The 21,213-nt window shown below is 44.7% G+C and overlaps 1 protein-coding gene across 1 annotated transcript; it reads left to right on the top strand.

The window, feature by feature from the left end:
- LOC143110301 (apolipoprotein B-100-like) lies at positions 1-14,426 on the top strand. Its single transcript, XM_076273188.1, has 28 exons — positions 1-55; positions 573-599; positions 810-913; positions 1,074-1,219; positions 1,347-1,494; positions 1,616-1,768; positions 1,906-2,030; positions 2,120-2,222; positions 2,355-2,788; positions 2,877-2,991; positions 3,102-3,248; positions 3,343-3,554; positions 3,659-3,854; positions 3,983-4,162; positions 4,251-4,454; positions 4,568-4,735; positions 4,831-5,036; positions 5,150-5,329; positions 5,434-5,552; positions 5,694-5,895; positions 6,005-6,177; positions 6,294-6,457; positions 6,586-6,695; positions 7,020-7,393; positions 7,534-12,783; positions 12,903-13,023; positions 13,129-13,315; positions 13,449-14,426. Exons 1-28 carry the CDS (start codon positions 1-3, stop codon positions 14,424-14,426), a joined length of 10,581 nt encoding a protein of 3,526 aa, XP_076129303.1.
- Positions 14,427-21,213: the final 6,787 nt, after the last annotated feature.

Below are 21,213 nucleotides of genomic sequence, written 5' to 3'. Positions count from 1 at the left end.
ATGGGGGACACAAAGCTCTGCCTCGTACTTCTCCTCAGCGCCGTCGCATTGGCCCGTAAGTACCTCACCTCTACTCTCTAACTCTAGGCCCAAGCATTACGCCCAGGACAGTCTCCTGTACTGGTGTGGTAGTTTTCAGTTATTTTCTAAAAGAAACTAAAACACATCATTTACAGTTCAAACGTAGGAGGGAAACTTGGTGTCGGTTGGAATCTAGGGGATTCTGTTTTATCCTTAGCATGCTTTTTATATGTTCTTAAAAGTATTTTAACCATGCATTTCAATTTAAATGTCATGCATTTAATACACCTAAACTTTTAAAACTGAAAAACATTTAAGAGTAGTTATTTTAAATATAGCTGTTAGGGAAATAAATCTTACTTTTCTTTATTTACTGTACGTGCACAGAATGTTTTCCAAATAGGGTCTGTTTCTTCTTTTTTCAGTATTCATTATTTTGTTTTATTATATAAATCATGTTTTATTTGCAATTGTCCTGTTTTTACTTGCTATTCAATTATTTACTATTATTATAAATGTATATTAAATGTTGTTATTTTTATTCCTTAAAGACGCTGATGACGATGCATCATGCCTGAGTAAGTTTGTTAAAATTTTGTTCATTATAATCACAAAACATCATAAAAAAAATCGTAGAAAAATAATATTCATAATAACATTACTATTCCACTACTTCTGAAGATTAATTTGAAAATGAATGGAAACAATAAAGGTCATATTTCTAGTGTTATCCAACCATGAGTACTACACGTGACACCTCATCTGAGTGCTCTCTCTTCTCCCCCTAGTGGCCAAGAGGTACAAGCCTTTCCACAAGTATGAATTCCTGTATGAAGCCGAGTCCCTCAACTTCCTCAATGGAGCCGTCAACGGCCCCAAGGGAAGCTGCAAGGTATGGCACATGTAGTTTAGTTTTTTAATACTTTGAATTTCATACATTGTTAACATAATTCAAAAATGAACTTACCTTGTGCTAATTACCTTGCCAACAGTATGCCTTCAGAAAAGAGAAGGGAGACAAATTCGCAGCTCTAACCTGTTTTTGCCCACAGGTTGAGATTGAAGTTCCCGGCCCCTGCCACTACATCGTCCGCACCACTGAGTGCACGCTCAGCGAGGTTGCTGACTTCGATGCAGCTGGCGAGCCCGTCTTTGTCCCTGCAGCCACTACTGATGCCTTCAAGGCTGCCATGGAGAAGTAAGCATTTCTCTTCAAATTTCAAAAGACAAACTTTTAAACACTAGCACTTTTCAACCCTTAATTGCTGAAATACACCGTCAGTATGAATTAAAAAGTGACATGGCTGCTAAAATTTCCTATCCAGGAACCCTCTGAAGGTCACTGTTGAAGGGGACAACATCATCAAGCTGTTCCCTGAAGACGATGAGCCTATCAACATTCTCAACATCAAGAGGGGAATGATCTCTGGCTTTGCTGTGCCTGTTATGGAGGAAGAGAGGAACAAGAGGATGGTATGTAGACTAAATAAGCTCCAGCAAAAGACTGGTTTACTACTGCAATGTGGCTGTAATTACCAGTAGAACAACCTAGTAAAAGCCATTAAGTATTATGTCTGAATTTTAACCCATCCAGCCCACCATCTATGGATTGTGCAAGACTGACTACACCGTGAACGCCAGAGAGGACATTGCCACAGATGTCACCCTCACACGTGACCTGTCCAGGTGTGACCAGTTCAGGCCAGTCAGCGACTACACCAGCCCCCTGGCCCTCATCACTGGCATGGTAAGACACTATGGCAACTGAAAACACAAAACAAAGCATTCAAGGAGAGAACACTTTTGATGTTGATGTGTCAATTTGATGTGTTAATGTTGATCATGCAAGGATCATTACAAGGACCTTCTCTCCCTTCCCTTTAGCACTACCCTCTTGCCCAGCTGATCAAGAGCACTCAGACCTGCAACTACAAGTTTGACAATGCAGAGCACCACCCAGTGTTCGGTGAATGCCTTGAGAACCACATCCTGGTGCCTTTCTCCCACAAGTAAGTCCAAAAATCAGCTATGAACAGATGTGAGAGATGAAGAAAGCTCTCCTGCTTAGACTGTTATTTAACTGATATCATTTCCATAGGGGGAAACATGGAGTTACCAATGTCAGCAAGCAGAAGGCCACCCTCTTGGCAGTCTCTGAGTACAACGAGAGAGTCTTTGACCCCGGTAAGATTTATTTTCAGGCTGATTGGGACTCCATTAACAAAATACACAAATACAAAATCTTGTCATTTTACTTTCAAATATACAAAATATTAGACGACATTTCTAACTACAGTTTGCCTGTTTGATATGAAGTTCTGGCCAATGAGCAGACCCTGACCCCACACGCCAGTGTGGACAAGAGCCCTATTCAGGACAAAGACGCCGCTCTCGCTGTCCTGAGGGAACTGGCTGGCCTGTCCAAAACCGACGACGGGCAAAAGAGAGCCCACCTGGCCCACAGGATCGTGAGCATGGTCCGCAAGATGTCTGCAGAGACCCTGGCCGCTGGCGTGCCCGAGGCCCTGGAAATCTCTCGCTCCCTGACCTACCAGGCTCTGTTCCAGTGCGGCACTCCCGAGTGCAGCGGTGCCATCATGCAGATCCTCAGGACCTTCGACAGCTCTTCTATGGAGATTGACGCCACCGTCTACGCCATGGGTCTGATGCCCAACCCCTCTCGCCAGCTCGTCCATGACATGCTGGAAATGGCCAAGTTCAAGCAGAGCAAACCCATCTTCTACGGTGCCAGCAATGCTGTCAAGAAGTAAGACATGTCTAAAGTCAATTAGTAAAAATCAATTATGATTGGAGGATTGAGAAATGAATGTTAAATGTTCACTGTCTTTCCACAGACTGTACCAGGCTGAGGGAAAGGTCACTCCTGAGATTGAGGCTGTTGCCAACTTTGCCTTGGAGCAGATTGGAGACTGCACTGGTGACCAGGAGCACATTTTCATGTCCCTGAAGGTGTGTTGCAGTAACATGCAGACTGTGCTACCACACAGACAGCCACACTTCTTTACTGTACATTATGTTAATAGTTTTGGTTAGTGATTATGGATCTTTATGTCACACAGGTTATTGGTAACATGGCCGCTGCTATGGGAGCTGCCAGCCCTGCCCTTAAATCTGCCGTCATCCAGTGTGTGAACCAGCCTGCTGCCACCCCAGAGGTTCAGCTTGCTGCCATCCAGGCCTACAGACAGACCACTCTGCCTGAGGAGGTAATCCAGAGTCATCTTGTGTTTTACTAATTAGTGGCAATCTGTATTTTGAGCTATATTGCTAACTGGGCTACATATTTTATTTGCTTTACAGGGCAGACAGGTGCTCATGCAGGTCCTTTTGGACGGTGCTGCCCCACTGCAGAAGCGTGTTGCCGCCTACCTGGTGCTGATGAAGGACCCTCAGCCCTCTGAACTCTCTCAGCTGGCTGCTGCCCTGCCCATTGAGGAGAACCAACAGGCCAAGAGCTTTGTCATCTCTCATGTCACCAACATCCTGAGCTCCACTGCACCTGAGACCCAGGAGTATGTTACATTCAAGAACTTCAAGTATCTATAATACTTTCTAACTAAGAAGTAAAGACAGTTAACCATCTGACTGAGCTAATATGTTTTTCTTTTCTGCACAGGCTGAGGCAGAAAATCCTTGATGCTCTTCAGGGCAATGAGGTTGGAACTGTCATGGACCCAACCAAATTCTCCCGCAACTACAAGGTCGGATCCCTAGAGGGAAACATGATCTTCGATGGAGCTAGCTACTTGCCCAAGGAAGTTGTGCTGGATATGGCCCTGAATGCCTTTGGCTATGATGTGGACATGATTGAGGTATGACTGGAAGTACTCGCCTTAAAGTGTATCTACAAAGTATATATATATATATATATATAAGTAATTTATAATTCAATATTTGTTTGCTCCACCTAATTATTTTTACCACCGAATTGCACTTTCAGATTGGCATGGAAGGCAAGGGACTTGAGCCAACTGTTGAGGCTCTGTTTGGTGCCAATGGATTCTTCCCTGACACTGTGATGAAGACCATTTACTATGCTGCTGATAGGATGCCAGGCCATTTCAGCCAGACTCTGAAGAACATCCTTCCTTCCCTAAGGAACGATAGGAAGAAGAGACAGGTATTGAACTCATAGATCTTAATGTTTAAATCAGAAATGGATAGGTCTTAAAAGTGAAAAATCACCTTGATTTTCTGTCTCACTGTAGTCTTCCCAGAATCTCCTGAGAGAGCTTAGCCGCAATGTCAACAAACTGTTCAGGGACCTGAAGGCTCAGGATGCCCCTGAGGCCATGGTCTACATGAGACTGCTGGGAATGGAACTTGGCTACCTCAAGACCAAGGACATGGAAGAGATGGCTTACTCCGCTGCACTGATGATTGACAACCTCCTGAAAATGTTCCCCACTGACGTGAGTCCAGAGCCAGAAACAAGTCAACTTTTCATAGTCTTGTTATCTCAAAGCATACCAGGAAGATAGCCACAATCTTTAGTTGTTTATTTATTTATATCAATGCTTTATAGTTCATCAAGGGACTGCTGACCAGTGCTGACAATGAGCTGTTTGCCCACTACATCTTCATGGACAATGAGTTCTACCTGCCAACCGGCCCTGGTGTTCCTCTGAGGGTTGCCCTGTCTGGTACCTTCACACCTGGAATCAAGGGAGGAGTGCACCTTTCCTCTGACATGGTAAGAAAACTAACGGCATACTATCAAATAATTCAACACAAGTATGCTACCACAACAAATGTTAAATTCCACTTTCCCTTCCCCTTCATCCACAGAGTGAGGTGGCATTCATGCCATCTGCTGGCATTGAGTTTGTGACTGAGGTTGGAGCCCACTTCCCTGACTTTGTTCAGTCTGGTCTGGAGATGCACACCAACATCTACCACGAAAGTGGCCTGAAAGCCAAGGTCTCTGTGTCCAACAGCAACATCAAGCTGACCATCCCTGCTCCTCAGGGCCCTACCAAGCTCGTCAGCCTCACGTATGTTTGGATCTTTATATCATCCCTTTTAAGAATAAATATTAAGGAAGGCAATTTAAGACATAACTGAAAGTAAACCTAGTTAACACAATCTTTTTTCTCCCTTACAATAGCAACTCCCTGGTGTCTGTGCATGGTGCTGAGATCAAGAGCATCCCAACCACAGGAGAGAGAGTTGATGTGACAGAGTGCACACCAGTCTTCGCTGGCATGAAGTACTGCACAGCTCTGCAGTACTCTGATGCTATGCACACCGATGAGTCTCCCTACTTCCCCTTCACTGGAGACAGCAAGTAAGCAAATCAAGCAGAAACGGCAGTTTCTTAAAAGTACCTAAAATAGTTCCTATCCTGTCAGTTGTTGTCAGAAATGCTGAAACATTTATCTTTTCCTTTAGGCTTGCCATTGAGCTGCATCCTACTGGTGAAATCTCAGAATACATTGCCAACATTGACCATTCCTATGAAGACAAGACTGACAAAGTGACTTTGACTCTGAAGGCTGAAGGTAAATACAGTGTCTAAAATGCTGAACACTAATACATTCACCTAAAATATCAATATAGTGTATTACCGAACAGTTATCAAATGAAAATTACATTGATAACAGGTTAAATGAGAGCACTGGCATAACTGTCTGCTTCTATCACAGGAGCAGCCGCTGAGGCTACAGCAACTGTGAAGTTCAACAGGCAGCAGTACACCGTTGAAGCTGATCTGCAGATCCCAGATTATGACCTGGAGGTTGGACTCAGGCTTGGCTCTGTCGACCCTAACACCAAGGGCAAGGCCACACACTCTGTCCAGATTGACCTCGTCAACAAGAACATTCCTCAAGCCTCTCTGGTTGCCCTGGCCAAGTACGAAAAATTATATCTTTTGTTGATCATGACAAATATCTTGTTTTATAACACTGTTTTCCAGGACTGTGCTATGACAAGTCGTAACCACTATGGCCGTCTCTTACAGAATTGAGGGAATGAAGGACGCCACTCTGGACCTTCAGCTCCTTGTGCCTGTACTGAAGGCTGATGCCAAAGTCTCTGCACACCTCCACCGTGCCGAGGGCCTGACCCTGGAACTGGAAACTGATGTTAAGCTGCCAGAGACTTCCTCTGCCCAGAAGATTGTTCTGAAATACGGTGAGTGGTAATCTACATTCATTAACATCCTGCGCCTGTCTTGCCTTTCCCCAGGTATTTTTAATGTTAACATGATTAACATGATACCATATGTTATGTTCCACCTTGTGCCATAGATGCTGACAAACTGGAAGCCGAGATTAAGTCTGATGTGAGCTCTGAGATCCAGAACATCATCCCCCACATTGATGAAGTCAAGGCCTCTGTGAATGGTCTTCTTGATGCCCAGATTGGTCAGTCTGGCATGACCTTCCGTGATGTCCTTGCTAAATCTGTTGAGGTATAAAAGGAATCATGACTAAATTACTATGACAATACTCAAAATACTATGAGGGATTAAGAGTTCAGAGGTTGTTCAGAGTAATACACAATAGCTAATTTATTCATTTTGGCCTAATTTGTTTTCAGACTACCAATGCCTACCTGGAGAAGCTGGAGGCTGAGCTTCCTTATGTGCAGAATGTGAGGCTTCCCTCTCTTCCTGAGCTTTCTCTGCCCGAGAGACTGTACCTGAATGCGTAAGTAATTTCAGATTGCAACTATTGTATATCTTTGTAAATGACAAGATACTCGTCTGTTTCTCTAAATCTAAAGGCAGCTAAAAAGTATGAATATTAAGTTAATTTAATCTATATTTTGAGAAGCAATGAAAATACTTAATACTGGGTAAATCAGCTAGAGAATGTTCTGTTTTCATATGAACTTTGCAGGTCGTTCGCATACTGTTTTATTATCCTGTGTTTATTTCCTTTTCATGGGTTATAAGACTATGATAAATATATAATGTAATTATTTAAACATGCTTATTTATATTTCATTCAATAATTTCTCTTCATTTACAGTGAGGCTGATGCCAAATACCACTTTGGCAAGCACTACTACACCATTGCCATTCCTCTGCCTCTTGGAGGAAAATCCTCTGGAGACCTGAACTTCCCTGCTGCTCTCACCACTCCTCACCTGACTGTGCCCCAGCTGGGTCTGGAGGTTGCCTCTGTTGCCATTCCTCTCCCCGAGGTCTTCATTCCAGAGCAGGTGTCTGTGTCTGTACCCGTCTTCGGAAAGGCTGAAGTGTCCGCCAAGGTGCACAGCAACTTGTACAACCTGGAGGCCGATGTTTCTGCTGGTAGAGATCCAGTTGACCACCCCAGCTATTCTGCTAATGTGGAGCTCACTGGCAGCTGCCCTGTAGATATCTTCTGCTTCAAGGCTGAAGGTGAATACTGAACACTTCATTTTTAGTTGTGTATCTTTTTTCATGTTTATTAATAACTACATGCAATTCTGAAATGACATTTTAAACACATTTCCATACATTTGTTTTAAATAATATTGAAATATATTCTCTTAATATAGCATCTGCACTGCTTGCTGGTACACCTGGTGATTCCCTCAAGGCTGAAGTGAAGACACATGTTAACCACAAGCTCATTGATGCCAGCGTTAGCATTGTGGAGGTAGCAACTATTGCTGACAAGTTCAACCTGAAGTCCAACAGCAAGATTGAGGCAACCAGCCCTCTTGGTGTCCAGGTGTCTCTGGAGTATCACGGTGATGCTGGTCTGAACACAGAAGAGATCTCTGGAAATGGAAACCTGGAGGCATCCCTCAGAGCTGGCCCTGTTTATGGTGCTGCCACCATCTCCCAGACGATCGAATTCTTCCCACTCAAGCCAGAGGCTAAGATCGATTCTTCACTGAAGATCGATTCCACCCTTGTCAAGGCCCAGAACACATTTGTTGCTGCCTTTGCTAATGGTGAGCTATCTGCCACATCTAACACCGTTGCATTTGATGACACCTTGCTGCACCATGCTGAAGTCACCTTCAAGGATTCCACACTGGCTGGGAAGTCTGATACCAAGGCAGATGCCCTTGGCCTTAAGATTCAGAATGTGGCTGAAGCCTCTGCTGGTGCTGGAGCTGTTAATATCAAGATGGAAACAAGTGCTGACCATGCAGAAAACCGCATCCATTCCCTTGTGACTGCAGTCCTGGACGTCAATGGACTAGCTGTGAACAGTGATGCTGATGTTAAGCTTGCCGAAAACACTGCCACTCACAAAGCATCTTTGACACTGAACAAGGATGGCCTGACAACCAATGGAGCCACCTCCCTGCAGAGCCCTCTGAAGCTGGAGAACACCTTCAGCGGTACCATTGATGCATCCAAGGTTGACCTCAACATTGACATCAAGGGTGAATTTGCTGACATGCACTTGGAGAATCATGCTGAGCTTAAGGCAGAGGCCTATAAGGCTGATCTGACTGGAAGCCTGAAGGCAGCCTATGGTGAACAGGAGCTCAAGCACACTTATGAAATCAAGTATGCTGACATGACTGCCAATGCCAAGTGCAGCACAACTGGTATGCTTCTGGGCTCTCACCTGAGCCAGAACACTGAGGTATTTGTTCCTGGACTTGCTATTAAAATTAGCAATGATGCCCGCTTCAACTCTCAGGTTCTCCGTTTTGATACCACCAGCCGTGCCACAGCTGTCCCCTTCAGCTTCAACCTTGATGCCATTGCCAATGCTGATGCTGACCTGACCATGTATGGAAAGCACACTGCTCAAGTTTACACCAAGTTCCTCATGAAGGCAGAGCCACTGGCATTCGCACACTCTCATGAATGCAGAATCTCTACCTCCCAAAACCTTGACAATGGTGTTGCTATTGAGACTGGGCTTGACAACAAGATTGAAACCCTCCTGACTCCCTCTGACCAGAAGGCTCATGTGACACTGAAGACCAAATTCAACAACCATGCTATCAATGAGGAGGTCAGTGTTTACAACAACCCTGAGAGGCTTGGCCTGGAAGTGTCAGGAGCAATCCTGACCAGTCTGCTCAACACAGCTGACAGTGAGAACCAAGAGTTTGCTGTTTCTGGATTCTTGAAGTATGACAAGAGCACTTCTAGCCATGTCATCCACCTGCCTTTTGTTGAGAGTGTACCCGCTCTACTTGAAGATCTGAAAATTGCCATTGTGAGCACTGCAGAGGCCCTGAAGACTATCATCACCAGGGAGGACCTTGTTAACAAGTTGGAGAGTATCCCCCAGCACATCAGTGACTTTGTGAAGGAACTGAATGTGGAGGGAAGAGCAATCCAGCTCAAAGAAGACCTGCTATCCCTTTCCAGAGAGTATGTCATCACCCTTGAAGACTTGGAGGCTACTTTGATGAACCTGAGGGCTGCACTTGAGAAGCTTCTGACTGATCTGGCTGCCCGTGTCAACGATACCGTGAGACTGACCAAAGAGCTGATTGCCAGTGGAACACTGTCTGAAACAGTTGTCAAGAGGCTGACTGAGGAGCTCAATGCACTGAATGAGGAATATGACTTCAATGCCATGCTTGTTGCAGTCATTGAGCTGGTTGAAGATCTGATTAAGCAGATTGATCTGATGAAACTGAAGGACAGCAGCATTGCTCTCTTGCATGACCTGGATGCCCAGTATGCCATCAAAGCCAAACTTGAGGAAAGAGTGGGTGAACTGAAACAAATGATTTCCAGCTTCAGCCTGGCTCAGTTTGTTGAGGATCTGAAAAGCCTGATTCTCTCCATTGACATTGAAGGTCTGACCAATCAGCTTGTGGCTCAAATTCCAACAGAACAAATTAACAAGATTGTAGACACAGTGAAATCCCTGGTGACAGAATTGGACATCATTGGTAAGCTGAATGTAGTCTATGCTAACGTGAAAACTGTACTTGTTAAATATGAACTTGACAAGACAGTTGAAGCGATCCTGGAGAAGGTTGTTGAGCTCATCAAGAAATTCAAAATTGATGAGACTGTACAGGTTGTTGCTGACACTTTGAAGACCATCCACATCCCTGTCACACTGGAAGATGCTACCAACTACCTGAAGGCCACAGAGATCAAGCAGGCTATTGAGCACTTGAATGAATACCTTGATGCTTTTGTGCAAAGTGTTAAGTCATTTGACTACAATGCCTTTGTAGATCATGCCAATGAGAAAATTGCTGCTTACACTGCCGAGCTGAACACACTCATTGCCTCTCTTGAGATTCCACAGAAGGTTGAGGCAGCGAGAGAATTTATCAACTATGTTCTGTCAACATTGAGTGGCCTGTCTGTTATTTCACTGCCAGAGATCAGCCTCCCAGAGATTTCTCTCCCTGCCTTCCCCAAGATCAATCCTGAGGATCTGATTGACATTCCTTTGACCATCCCTGAGATTAAGCTCCCTCACATTCCCACTGAGCTGATGGTGCCAGCTTTTGGAAAGCTCTATGGTGAAATTAAAGTGAACACTCCTATTTACAACCTCCGGTCTGCTGCTGAATTCCAAAATGCTCCAGAGAGCGAGACAACTCCCCAGTACACAGCCTCTCTGACTGCCCAAGGATCTTCTTCCATGTTTGAGGGACTGGATTGCAACCTGGACTCCAGTGCTAGCGTGAAGTTCCCAGACATTAACCAGATTCATGTCGCAGAAAGCCTGAAGTTCACTTCTTCCATCCTTGCTGTTGACCATGAGGCAACAGTGAGCCTCCCTCCCCAGGGCACTGCTAAGACCACTGTGAAGATAACCACATCTCCCATCACAGCTGAGTTGGTCAACAATGCAGTTATTGATGGTTTGTCTTTGGCTCTCGACACAACCTACCACCACCAGATCAACATTGCCCTGATCTCATACACCAGCGAAAGTCATCTGTCTCAAAAGGCAGCTGCTCGTCTGGAAGGTCATACCATCACTCTGACCATTGGGCATGAGGGAACTACCAAGTTTGCCCTGCCTGACTACTCTGATGAGGGAACACTCAAGAGTGACCTGCACTATACCATGGACTTCAGCACTGCCAAGTTGACATACACTGGTGACATCAATAGTGCCATTCTCAAGATGAAGCAGGTGTTGAAGGCTGATGCTGTTGTCCTCAGCTACCTGAACTTTGATGCCCGTGTTGAAACCGAGTCTCCAATCATCAAGAACAGCCTGCTTACCGCCTCTGGAAAGGCTGACCTGGGTGACTTGAAGGTTGAAATCAAGGCCAATCATGACACAGAACTGGCTGGTGCTCTCAGTGGAACCCTGTCAAACTCCATCCATGCCATGATTAAGCCCATTGAGGTTGTGCTCGACTTCCAGAACAAGGGCAATGCCAAGACCAACCTGGCTGACACACTATCAGCTAAGCTTGATCTCCAGAATGACTACTCTGTCACCCTGAATTATGATCATCAGCACATTAACACCCTGGCCCTTGTCAAGCTTAACCAGTACAAGATTGGTTACAATGTAACTGTTGAAAACAACCAGGCAGAAACTGGAGTCTACGCTGCTGTTGATGCTGAAGCCAACCTTGACTTTTTGACTGTGCCCATTAGCATTCCTGAGCTTGCTGTGCCAATCATTGATTTCAAGACCCCAGCCATCAATGACATCAATCTGTATGAGCACACTGGTCTGAAGCACCTGCTGACTTCCACTGAGCAGACAGTTGATGTGGATGCCAAGATTGTGTACAAGAAGAGCAAGTTTGCTCCCCTTCTGGATCTGGGCCTGATTCACATTCCTGCCATTGGCAGCCTGGTCTCTGAAGCCTCTTTCAAGTCCTCCATCATCAACCTGAATGTCAATGCTGAGGTGTCTGCTGAGGATGACGTTGTGATCCGCATCGGTGCCATCTCTGCATCCGTCTTTGAGGGTCTGAAGGCCAAGATTGACGGTACCAGCAGCCTTACTACCAAGAGAGGTGTGAAACTGGCCACAACACTTTCCCTGGAGAATGCTCATGTTCAGGCTACCCATGACAGCACTCTGAACCTGAAGACTGAAGAGCTGGAAGCTTCCCTTTCTGCTACAACTGATGCAAAGGTGAATCTGGCCATCCTCACTGCTGAGGCCAACCATCACCTGACAGCTGACACAAAGGAACATCCCCAAGCAGCCTCTACTCTCAAGATCAAGTACACCTTGGACATCCCAGTCATCAAGGCTGTTGGTTCTGGAGATGCTGAGAACAGCCTGAAACTTGAGGCTGGTCTCTACTTCCTGTCCGTAGAATCATCCACAAAGGGGCACATTGATGGAACCATCCTGGACACTGGTCTTGTAAAGGGAGCCCTGGACAACACCGCTAATGCCTACCTGAACGAGAATGGTCTTCGCTCAACTTTGAAGAGCAATGGCAATGCGCACATCAGCCATGGAGACCTGAAGGTTGAGCTTGATCTTGATGAAGACATTGCTCTTGAAGCAGGCCTGAGCCGTGTGTATTCCACTGTGAAAATTGACTCCAACAACGAAATCAATGTGGCTGCCCTGAACACCAAGGGAAAGCACTCTGCCAAGGCCACCATTGACCTTTCTCCCCTGAGCTCTCTGGCTGCTGATGTGGAAGTTGATCTTGCTCAGCCAAGCACCCTGGGTGAATTCAGCATCTATGACAAGACTGTTCTTGAACTGACCGCTGGAAAACAGAAGGCTGCCATCAATGCCAAGATTGTCACCCCAGTGTACACCACTACTGCTGCCGCTGAAGTAGAGGCTGAAATCCCTAATGCCAAGGGAGCCTTCAAAATCTCTGCAACATCCCCTGTCGAGTTCCTGGTCTATGACCTGGATAGTGAGTATTAAATCCACTGTCATTTTCCTATGGCCATATTACTAAAAGGACATCTATATTATGAGTCACTTTGCGAGACCCATATATTTTACAAACCATGTCTCTGTTTTTCAATAAAGGCTCCATTGCATCTGCTGTGGAGAGCGCTGCTCTGAGTCTGACTGGCAAGGCTGTCCTCACACATGCTGACCTGAATGTTGATATTCAGAATATTCTTACTGCAGCCATGTCTGATGATGGGTAAGTATGAAAAAAAATCCAAAACAGTTGTTTATAGTAAATACTTCATACTTAGAAGCATTCAACTGCAACATTTGATTTTTAATTTATTTCTTAATTTTTCAGTGCTTTCCGCCACTCTGTCAATGTGGATATCAGCAGCCCCACCTTCACTGATGTGAACTTCCGCTATGCAGCACGCAAGGATGGTGCCAGTGCTTCCATCTCTACTCCATCCACTGGCTTCCTCGGACTTCAGCTCCAGGGCAGGGTCCCATCCCAGCTTTATGCTAGACTGTACAGTCGCTATGCTGTAAGTATTATTTTTGATAACATTTCCATTTTTGTATGGTATAGCTGGTTCACACACACATAATATATATATATATATTTTTTTTTAAACAAAATCACCCTCCTGATCTCTATTTACCTTGTTTTTGTCACAGTCTGCCCCTGAGAGTGATGTGGAGATTCTGACCATCAGAGCTGCTGCCAAGGATGGAGACAGGCTGCACCTGCAGGCTGCCTACAACCTGGATGCCCCAAAGGACATCATTGCTGGTCTGGAGGAAAGAGTTCCTGCCATCACCTCAACCCTGATCAGCTTCTTGGACAAGTACGGCATCGTCAGCGCTCTTGAGAGCGTGAAGAACACACTCGTTAGTGTAGTCACTGAGGCCTACAACACTGCCAAGAGCCACGCCCCCGAGATGAGCCAGCTGTCTGTCCTCTTCAGGGATGTCGTTGTTCAGTACCAGAAGACCGTTCAGGTCCTGCTTGATGCTGCCATCAAGTTCCTGAGGGAGACCCAGATCGAGCTGCCAGGAATGGAGAAAGCTACTCTCCTCGAAATTGTGCACAAGATCACAACCAACGTTGGCACAGTGCTTGAGCAGCTTCTGCAGGTGATCACTGATAACCTGTATGCCTACCTCACACCAGTTGTTGACACCATCAGCAAAATCCAGGTGACCATGCCCTCTGGTGAGGTTTTGACTGGAAGCCAGGTTCTGGACCAGGTGAAGGCCGTCTTGACAAAGGTTGTGGAGATGGTGAAAAATCTGGAGAGCCTTGACCATATCCTGGAGAAGGTGGGACAGACCCTCCAAGACGTTGTTGAGAAGGCCCAGGGCTTTGTCGACAGCTTGCACTCTGACATCCTGGACACCGTTTCTGTGTACATCAACACCCTCTACCACAACTATCTCGCTATGCTGAAGACCGTGACAGAGCATGTAGACTCCCTGCTGAATGTGCAGGAGGTTAACGACACCATCAAGCACGCTTTGGAGTTCGTCAGGTCTGTGGTGGATCAGATCCTCACCCGTGTCGCTGCCATCCTGCCCCATGGTGTGGAAAATGTTTACCTGAGAGTAAGCAATGGAAAGCTGGAGGTTGAGCTTCCATTCGCTCTCCACCAGTAAGACGCAGTGCAAGTAGAAACCAAAGCTGCAATCATTCTCCGTAGGAGAAAATATGGACTCTTTAACATTCTAAAGGGGTGATAACCTCCTTGTATTTATCTCAGCTAAGCAACATCTTTGATATTGTTTTAAGTTACCATCATTTCCTTTGGTGACCACTGTTATTTTCTTTTGACAACTCATGCAATGTGGTGAACACATGTTTCAATAAAGATCATCATTGCTGAAGCATTGCACATGTTGTGTTTCATTGCCTGTAAAGGGAATATCAAAGCAATAGAAAATCAAACATCAGAAGAGCACCTAAATGTCCTTGTTAATCCATAATCTAAGCTCCAAACTAGAGGTCTGCGCGGGACTGATTTTTTTCAGTCCCGCGCCCGCCCACTCCTGTAATATTCTGGCCCGCTCCCGCCCGCTCCCGCATTAATGTGTAATTTTAGTCCCGCATCTGTAACATGATGTCCCGCTCCCGCCCGCTAAAGCCCGCATGCAGGAGGGATAGCCTATTCAGTTTTTCTTCATGTCTCACGAAAGGAGCACACACACCTGAGAAAGATTCCAGATGTCAGTTTCTTGGTTCTGAATGTAGGCTAACAACTGAAGTAGGCCTAGTCTGGTGCCCTCTTCCTCTGTCATGCTTTCGATTTCGAGTTTTGACTGAGCAGCAGGAACAAATTGAACACACGTAAACGACAATATAGGCTATAGGCCTGCTATCCGTCAGTTATGCTCAAACCCCGTTTTTTTAATGCTGCCTAACAGAACATCCAGCTGAACTATAGTTATGAACATTACTTTAATCATTTCCATATTTCATTTTATGCACATCAGTGGCGTAACAAGCCAATGGTGGGCCCAGGTGCGAGAGCGCTACACGGGCCCCATACCAACGAATTTGGCCCAAGATGAATTAGCTCTGATACATGCAATACACATTAAGGGTGACTTCAATTGTTTATGCAAAGGGCCTGAGGCACCGAAGTAGTTTAGTTACAGATTACAATTTCAAATGAAAAACACACGACTACATATCCATTACATGTCAAAACATTAAAAAATGATTTTATTAACAGCCTGCAGGCCAGGGTAATCTAATATTACTGCATTAACATCAACTCGCATGGAATTATGGGAACACTCAATGCGCCTCTTCAACCCTCTGCTGAAACTGCAAGCGTAGATTGCTTGCTTATAAACTCGCACTGCGCAGAAACAAAACTTAATGTAGCCTAACTTATTTAACCGTCCAGAAACCAAATAAAATTATTCATATGCATACAATCCCCAATATGCGTGAATTAGGCCATTAGAAGAAGGCCATCTTACGAGCCTTTCGTTGTGCAAAATCGTCAATGATGTTCCCAATATTTAATGCTCTGGCTCTCGTATTTTCAATGGACAGGATAGCTAACCCACGGAGCCTCTCCTGCCCCATGCTGCTCCTTAGGTATAGGTCTTAATACATTTGAGTTTGGAAAAAGATCGCTTAGCTGTTGCCACAGTCACAGGCAATGTCAGAAACAACATGAGTAGGCTACACACTTCCCCGAATGTGGATGTTACACTGTCATAATCTACCACCAGCATTTTGGCAAGTTGAAAAATAGATGACATCTGTGAAATCTCTGCTTTAAAGCAAGACCTGAATGAGAGGAGTTGTGTTGGGAATGTCGGTGCAATGCCCCTAATGGTCTGACAAACGTCTTGCCTTTTCAAGCAGTTCATCATCACCTGCGAGTTGAAGGGTCATACGTAAAGACTCAAACACATGACAAGTTTCCCGCATACTTGCAAATCTTTGGGAGAGCTGACTGATTATGATGTCCAGAGTTGCATAAAATACCTGCACTTTGACTCTCTGCATCGGTTAAGCGCTCATCTTCCGATAGATCGTCAAAGTGACGCTTCACTCTCCGTGCTCTAAAGTTCTAAAAAAAAAAAAAAAAAGGAGGCAGAGCGGGGGTAGCGACGGGCCCCGGGAGGTCACGGGCCCTGGTGCGACTGCACTTGCTGCACCTACTATAGTTACGCCACTGATGCACATATTTAATTTGCGGGAGTGCAGTGAATCATCGGTTTGTCCCGCACCCGCGAACGCACCTCTCTCATCCCGCCCACTCCCGCAAAGAGCTTTCAAAAGTTGTCCCGCGCCGCACTCTTTTGCGTCGGGACCCGCGGGTCTACCGCGGGAGTGCAGACCTCTACTCCAAACAGAGCATCAAACCAAAAAAACATTCATGTTGAAAAATAAAAATAAACAAAAACAACAAATGTAGAGAGTATGGATAGAAAACACTATATCACCTAAAAGCATTGCTAATCAGAGTTAATTTCCATTGTCTAAATCAGTGGTTCCCAACCTTTTTTCTCCAGGGCCCCCCTAATTTACTTCTGGTGGAATTCGCGCCCCCCAAATTAAAGGAAAATCATACGTTTTTATTTTGTGTGCCTTTATTTAATAAATGTAGCAGCACGCAAGCAGCAGTTGACATTAAACATGTGAAATATCCAAGCTGTGCTGTGCTTCAAAAAAAAAAAAAAAAAATGAACATCATTCTGTTCTAAAATCTTTTCCCTCAAGTTTCCTACCGCTTAGTAATCATTCCATCTTCACCAAGCAATGAACAAAAAAAATAACAAATGAACAATGAACAAAAAAAAGATGAAATCATTAATGTGAACCTTGGGCTTGCATACCCACAGCCAGGGCTGGAATGTCAGGTGTAATATGAGTGACAGCCAGTCTAAAGTCGTTGTGCACCTCCAGTCTGTTGCGCGCTTTTGTTTTGATGGCGACAAGTGCACTGAAGGCCGTTTCTGAAAGATACGTGGTACTGAACGGGAGTATGATCCTTGTTGTGGCATGCAGATTCTTGGAGCAATGCTGGGTGCCTTCACGATCCAAAACTTTTTAAATCCGTGTTCCTTGAATGAATTAAAGAAAGAATTAATTGAATTATGCTTAATAATGTCCAACATCCCAATTAGCGCGAGCACAGATGCTTATTGCTAACAGTGATACAATATTGAATGCAATATTATAGGCCTACCTGGAAATATTTCTTTGACAGAGTGTTGGCCTGGATATCGGTGAGCTCATCTTCACAATCAAGGTATTGCACATCCTCGACTTTTGCAATAAAGGGATCCAATACCCACGATTCTTTCGATACGTATTCATCTGTGTCAGCAAACCGTGATTTAATCTCATTTTGCAATGCGTTCATGTGTCTGGTAAATTCACGACGGACAGATACAGGGATCGTTTCAGGATCATTTTTGCATTGTTTCAGCAGTAGTGGGAACTGTTGTTGCTCTCCCTTTTCCATCTTCCCGACCCTATACTCCAGTTTTCGCACGAATGCGTCAAGCGCCTCCTTACATTGTATGATGTTAGACTCTGCGCCTTGGAGACGCTTATTCGTTTCATTGTACAGTTATTTGCCATCTTATCGATTCGGTCTTTCACTGTGTTGTTCGAGAGTGGCACAGTTTTTAGTTTCTCTGCCACCTGTGGGCCAACTATTTTAATGCAAGCTGGTTTGATGAGCTGCTCGCCAATGTTGTGAGGTTTTTTTGCTTTTGCTATTAAAAGCGAGCACTCAAAAGAAGGTTCAGTAGCCTTCTGTATATCACTGCCAGCCCTATTAAACGCGGATCTGATATCCATTGGCTTGTTTGCCTTAAGAAGCTGTTCTTTCTGTAGAAAAAAAACCTGATCATTCCCAACCGTTTCAGGATGCTTTGTCACCTGGTGCCATTTGCATTTTGCTGGGTTTCATGCTATCATTAGCTAGCTTTTCACCGCATATCACGCACTCTCGGCAGTCCTTTCCCTGAGTAAACCCCATCATAATGTAGCTCTCGTGGTTCCTAATTTTCTTTTTCACACTAGCTGTGCTGTCAGCAGTGATGGGCAGTAACGCGTTAGAAGTACTGTAATCCAATTACTTTTTTCAAGTAATGAGTAAAGTAAGGGATTACAATTGCAAAAATAGTAATTAGATTACTTTACTTTCCTGCAAGCAGCCTGCAGTTACTGCGTTACTAAACCGTGATTTTGTCATAGGCAGTAAAAGAATTTGGGACAATGATGTGACAATGATGTAGGCTATAGCTGCATGAGATGTAAACAAACACACGTGTGCAAGACATGGAGTGCGGGAGAGAGCGCGAACATGGAGCATTTAATTCATTGCAGTTCAGACATTACGAAAAAAACATTAACGCTGTACACTGTTCATGGGAAGAAACATGTTGTCTACAGCGAAAAATTCCACCTCAAATCTGAGCAAGCACCTAGCAAGCCGGCACAGAAATGTGAAACTCATTGAGACACCCCCAGATCCCGACATGACGGCTTCAGCAACAGGTGAAAATAGAGGACGTTGCGGGTTCCCTGTAGCCTACTGGCCCGTTATAACAGAAGCCAGGGCATTATAATATTCTGGCTGCATTCACTGTGATTTGGAAAATGGGCAAAAATATAATGTGGTCTTTGCCTTAATGGGGCTGGTGAGTGTTGAAGTCTTCAATAATTCGTTTCCCTTAAACCAGCGTTTCTCTACTGGTTCGCGGAGACATGCCAGGTGGGGCGCGAAAAACAGGATTTTTTTTTTATTATTTTTTTTATCTGTAGCCTAGGCCCAGGTAGCACCCGATGCGCAATGGACGCACTGTGTTATTCATAGGGAAGCGCTCGTGTCAAGGCAGCGTGAGCGCATGTTTGAATCTGCAAGCACGTTCACTAATGAACATTTCTTAAAGCTAACTAATTACTTTTGAAAATAAGTAATCAGTAAAGTAACTAGATTACTTTCTTGGATAAGTAATCAGTAATCAGTAACTAATTACTTTTTCCAAGTAACTTGACCAACACTGGCTGTCAGTGTCATTTTGCGTTTGTCAGCCATAGTCATCAATTGTATTCATTAATTTCTTTCCTAACATTAACTTCGTGGAGTGGAGGTCGAATGAAATTTGACTAAATCGGCCGTTTTATTCAGTACCGCATCTTGTCGACTAAAGTCGACCGTGGCGCCTAGAGGGTTAATGTTGGTGGGGAGATTCCTGGAAAAAAAAACATTGAATCACTTAATCTTTGAGTTCATACAAACCCTCGTACCAAAAAATCTTGTGTGTCAAGGCGTTCTTGAGATATAACACTCAAGGTGTTTTTGACCTTGACATTTGACCTCCAACATCAATTCACTTCATGTTTGAGTCCATACAAACACTTGTACCAAATTTGAAGCATATGCGTCAAGCCGTTCTGGAGATATAATGCGCAAAGCATGAGATATGGCTGTGACTTATTTTGACACTTTTTTTGCTATCTTCCTCCCTCTATGGCTACATCTGAGCCCGCTAGCATAGCAACATGCTAACACATTCGCACATTCACCAGAGCGTTTGAGTGCACGTACCGACACGGGAGAGGTATGACTAAACTCGTGAAAGTTAAGGTAAGAACATATATTACTACTGACATTGGGTGGCGTGTTCCTTTAAGGAAACACTTAAACAGGATGTGTAGTTTTAGGGAGCGCCAGATTGTATGCATTAGAAGTGGAGACAGTTGGATTCACAGGTGACACCTGTGCCAGTGTTCTGATTAGCCCGGGAACTACTCTGGGAGCTTAACGAGCACAGCTGGCTTTAGGCCATTATGACATCACAGCCATTCAAGTCTATGGGGGAATGAGCTTTTTAACATTTTTAATCCCCTATTTCTCAAAAAGTATCGGAACTCCCCCTATTACCGTCGGTCCCGTATTTCCACCGTCTTGCGTGTATGTGTCACTTAATATCCATTTCTATACAAACCAAGACAGCGGACTCCTAAAGAAACGCAACCACCCGGTCCCACACCATAGGTGTATCTAAACTAGATGTACCGCAGAGCGGTACAAAATATGACCGCCGCCCAGTCCAGCACATTTTTTCCACAAAAATAAATCACGCTGAAAGGCCTATATGATTCTAACTGTCTCACTAAATTGCATTATCCACACTCAATTCTCACTGGTATCTGCTAGACAACAAGTACCAAAACATGATTAGTTCATAGATTTCACATGTAAAATTCATTTTATACAACCCCACCTCCATCTTGCCTGTTCATAATTATGAGAAATTCTTGATTGTTTGTGTTATGTTTATGTTATGTGTGTGGGTGTGTGTGTGTGTGAGTGTGTGTGTGTGTGTGTGTGTGTGTGTGTGTGTGTGTGTGCCTGCGTATGTGCCTGTGCATGGAAGCGTACATATGTCTACTGTGTGAGTATGTGTCATACGCAGTGCCGGCCCAAGCCTTTTGGGGGCCCCCTCCCACAACGCAGTCACCTGTGCTTGGCGATAATTAACAACTTCACACTATAATGTCATATTATAAATTAATACAGTGAGGTTATGTATTAATACAGCGACTGATTATGAACTACTGTCCCCCTGGACACAGATGCATAAGGACCCTCTCCCCCTACCCTGTTTGTGCAAATGTGGGTACAAACGGGTGGGTGTGTGTGTGTGTGTGTGTGTGTGGGGGGGGGGGGGTTAGATGTGATTTCCTGTATTCTGGTGCATTTTTGGGATGGTCAGCTGGAGAAGGGCAGTACCTAAATTTGTTCAGATTCATAGCCTTTTGCTTTTTGACTTATTGGTAGTGAATTCACACAACTACTTGGGGTTCAGGGTCCCTTGACCTCTTGGGCTCGGTAGGCTCATTCAGTAATCCATCCTTGCTCACATGCCAAAAATGTTTTGGGGCTCCAATCTAGACTTCTGG

This window comes from Alosa pseudoharengus, unplaced genomic scaffold, assembly GCF_046254945.1.
Source record: "Alosa pseudoharengus isolate Yale_2024_CS ecotype anadromous, Long Island Sound unplaced genomic scaffold, YU_APseudo_1.1 YU_APseudo_1.1_scf_7, whole genome shotgun sequence".
In the NCBI taxonomy this organism is placed as follows: domain Eukaryota; kingdom Metazoa; phylum Chordata; class Actinopteri; order Clupeiformes; family Clupeidae; genus Alosa; species Alosa pseudoharengus.
The sequence above is the reverse complement of the archived record's forward strand: the minus strand, read 5'-3'. Positions and strand labels throughout refer to the sequence as shown.